At 42.9% G+C, this 2,654-nt stretch overlaps 1 protein-coding gene across 4 annotated transcripts in view; it reads left to right on the forward strand.

Moving 5' to 3' along the window:
* The window catches only part of ttc28 (tetratricopeptide repeat domain 28), a 119,654-nt gene extending 117,727 nt beyond the window's left edge, over window positions 1-1,927 (forward strand). For all 4 annotated transcript variants that reach the window (XM_034896042.1, XM_034896043.1, XM_034896045.1 and 1 more), the window contains one exon: window positions 46-1,927. In XM_034896042.1, coding sequence (XP_034751933.1) covers window positions 46-1,162 — 1,117 coding nt within the window. In that variant the 3' untranslated portion in view covers window positions 1,163-1,927. The remainder of the gene's footprint in view (window positions 1-45) is intronic.
* The last annotated feature ends 727 nt before the right edge of the window (window positions 1,928-2,654 follow it).

Below are 2,654 nucleotides of genomic sequence, written 5' to 3' on the forward strand. Positions count from 1 at the left end.
TCGATTCAATATTTGAACATAACTAAAATGTTTTTGGTTTTGCAGCTCGCATCCTCAGAGGACCGGGAAAGGGAAGATAAGCAGCTCAGAGTCGGACCAGTCGAGCACCGAGACAGACAGCACGGTCAAGTCCCAGGAGGAGAGGACGGGGCCCGTGGGACAGCTGGATCCCCAAGAACTGGCCCAGAAGATTCTGGAGGAGACCCAGAGCCACATGGAAGCTGTGGAGAGCCTGCAGAAAGCAAACATCAGAGGAAAGACAGTGAAGGGGCCGGATGGGCGAGAAGATGCCCATTCCAGGCAGCCTTCGCTGTCCTCTCCCACAAGCCCAACGTTGACTCCCACTGGAGGATCAAGAGGCTTCCAGCCCTCTGAGACCAGTGCGTTCAGCAGACCCCCCAGTAGGGCGAGTCTAAAGGCTTCCTCTTCTCCTCTTTCCCTCACTGGTCATCTTTCACCCCTCTCCCCTTCGGTTTCAACACCTCCCCCAATTCGGCCTAAACCCCCATCCCGCTCCTCGTCGCTGCAGAAGATCAGCTCCGGCTACAACAGCCCCGCTCCTTCCTCCCCTTCTTCATCTCTCTCTGTGACAGAGCAGGCTTGGCCTTTCCCCGACGTCTCCCCAGATGTGCATGTGCGGGCTCAGCTTAAACTGAAATACCCTCCCTCACCTTACACCACCCACATCTCACCCTCACGCTCTCCTGCTGGTAGCGCCCCATCGCCGGCCTTTTCTTATTCCTCCGCAGGATCCGTTTCGGCCTCCTCCAGCCCCGCAAACACGCCCGAACTCAACCAGCCAAAACGGGACCGTAAAGTCCAGAGGATTCATAATTTAAAAACCTTCTGGGCCAACGCTGGCCAGAAACACGAGGAGCCCTGCCCGGCCACTTTACTCCGAGCTGGGAATAAAAAAATGAGTACAGTTCAGAAAGATGTTTTGGGTTTGCTTAACCTCTCACCTAGACACGAGTCTGTCAGCAAAAAGGTAGAAGCATCCGGGGATCATAACACTGGCGACGGACAGAATGGCCACCAAACACTGGAGGCTAAACCTCCTCCACCTCCATCGTCGAACTCTAAGGGGGGCATCAAAGTTCCCACTGGGAACGGATACAAGTTCCTCTCGCCTGGACATTTCTTTCCCTCCTCTAAATGTTAAGAGTCGGGATACTTGCCATGCTGAACCCAGAGCCAGAGGACCAATCCTCTGCTCTGTTTTTTGGGTGTTTGTGCTACGACAGAAGCTGACCGTTTGTCAGCTAAATACTACCAAGTTTTCTTTCTTTTTTTTTAGCAATACCTGCTGAAGACTATTATTCATACTGACAGTGATTTTACACATCACTACTTTTTGTGTGAGGGGATGGTAATGTTTTGAATGTGATGATTGTGCCTTCTGGAGAGAGCTGGAAGGACGAATAAATGACTGAGAGAAATGTTGAGTCTCTGGCTTTAAATGGGTTTCTATGACTGACTAGAGCGCATGAGTCTCCATGCCTCCACGTACTGCACTCCCAGTCCGTTGACTGAACGCCTGAGAGAAGGAGAACGTCTTCTGTTGACCTAAATGCTCGCTATATTTGTGTAAGTTGACCTGAATATGATCTTGAGGTTTTTTTGTGTAATAATTATTGTTAAATGTCATTATCAATGCTCACCGGTTGTCATTCATTTTGTAAAGTAACCTGTGTTTTCCAGTTATTATTATACATTTTATAAAGACAATTAAAGGAAGATTTAAGGAAAAGATTTTTGATATTTTTTATTGGAGATTTGATTTTATGTGTGATTGACAGCATGGTACTTTTACTTCTTGCTGTTCAGCGTGTCAGTGATTTTATAATCTACAATTTCACAGCAATGCCAGACTCCTATTTAGAAATATCTCAATTTGCAAGAACTGAACCAATAAAAATGTCCCTTTACTTGTTTTGTTTTCATGACATATATCATGCCTCTTTCCACTTAATGAACAAACAATAAATCTTAGGTTAGATTTCAGAAGTAGTAAAATGTATCTATAATTCTGCAGAAACTCACTCAAGTCCAGTAGTAAAAAAAGTAACTTAGTACATTTACTCAATTACTGCACTTAAAGGCAACTATAAGGTTACTTGAATGTTTCCATTTTAAGATCTAAACTTTTCCTCCACTACGCTTAGAGGGAAATATTTTAGTTTTTACTCTACTACATACATTGAATTGCTATATAGATACTTTCTAGATTCAGATTGTGGTCAGTTTATAAAATATGATGTATTGCAACAGAATATGAAGCATTTAAAAGTTTATTTGCCTAACAATATAAGGAAATCAATCAATAATATCTCTTGGAATGGGAGGATTACAGTCAACAGTAAATCTTTCCAAAACTTCACCGGACATTCACAAATGTGGAATAAGTGTATTTGTTGTGATTTTTCTCTCTTAAAAAAATGTATAACTATCTATTTCATAATATATTTCAGTATATCAATGTCCGTAAACCGTACTGTTTTAATGAATATTTTGAAAACATGTTCATATGAGAGCATAGATAGACCGTTAATATTAAATATAGATATAATTTATAAACAGTCTATGTATGTAACAGTGTAATGGATTTTCAGCCAATCAGGTTGTTCCTGGAGGGCGGAACAAACTTGTTGATA

The sequence above is a fragment of the Etheostoma cragini genome, chromosome 16 (genome assembly GCF_013103735.1).
Source record: "Etheostoma cragini isolate CJK2018 chromosome 16, CSU_Ecrag_1.0, whole genome shotgun sequence".
NCBI lineage: Eukaryota > Metazoa > Chordata > Actinopteri > Perciformes > Percidae > Etheostoma > Etheostoma cragini.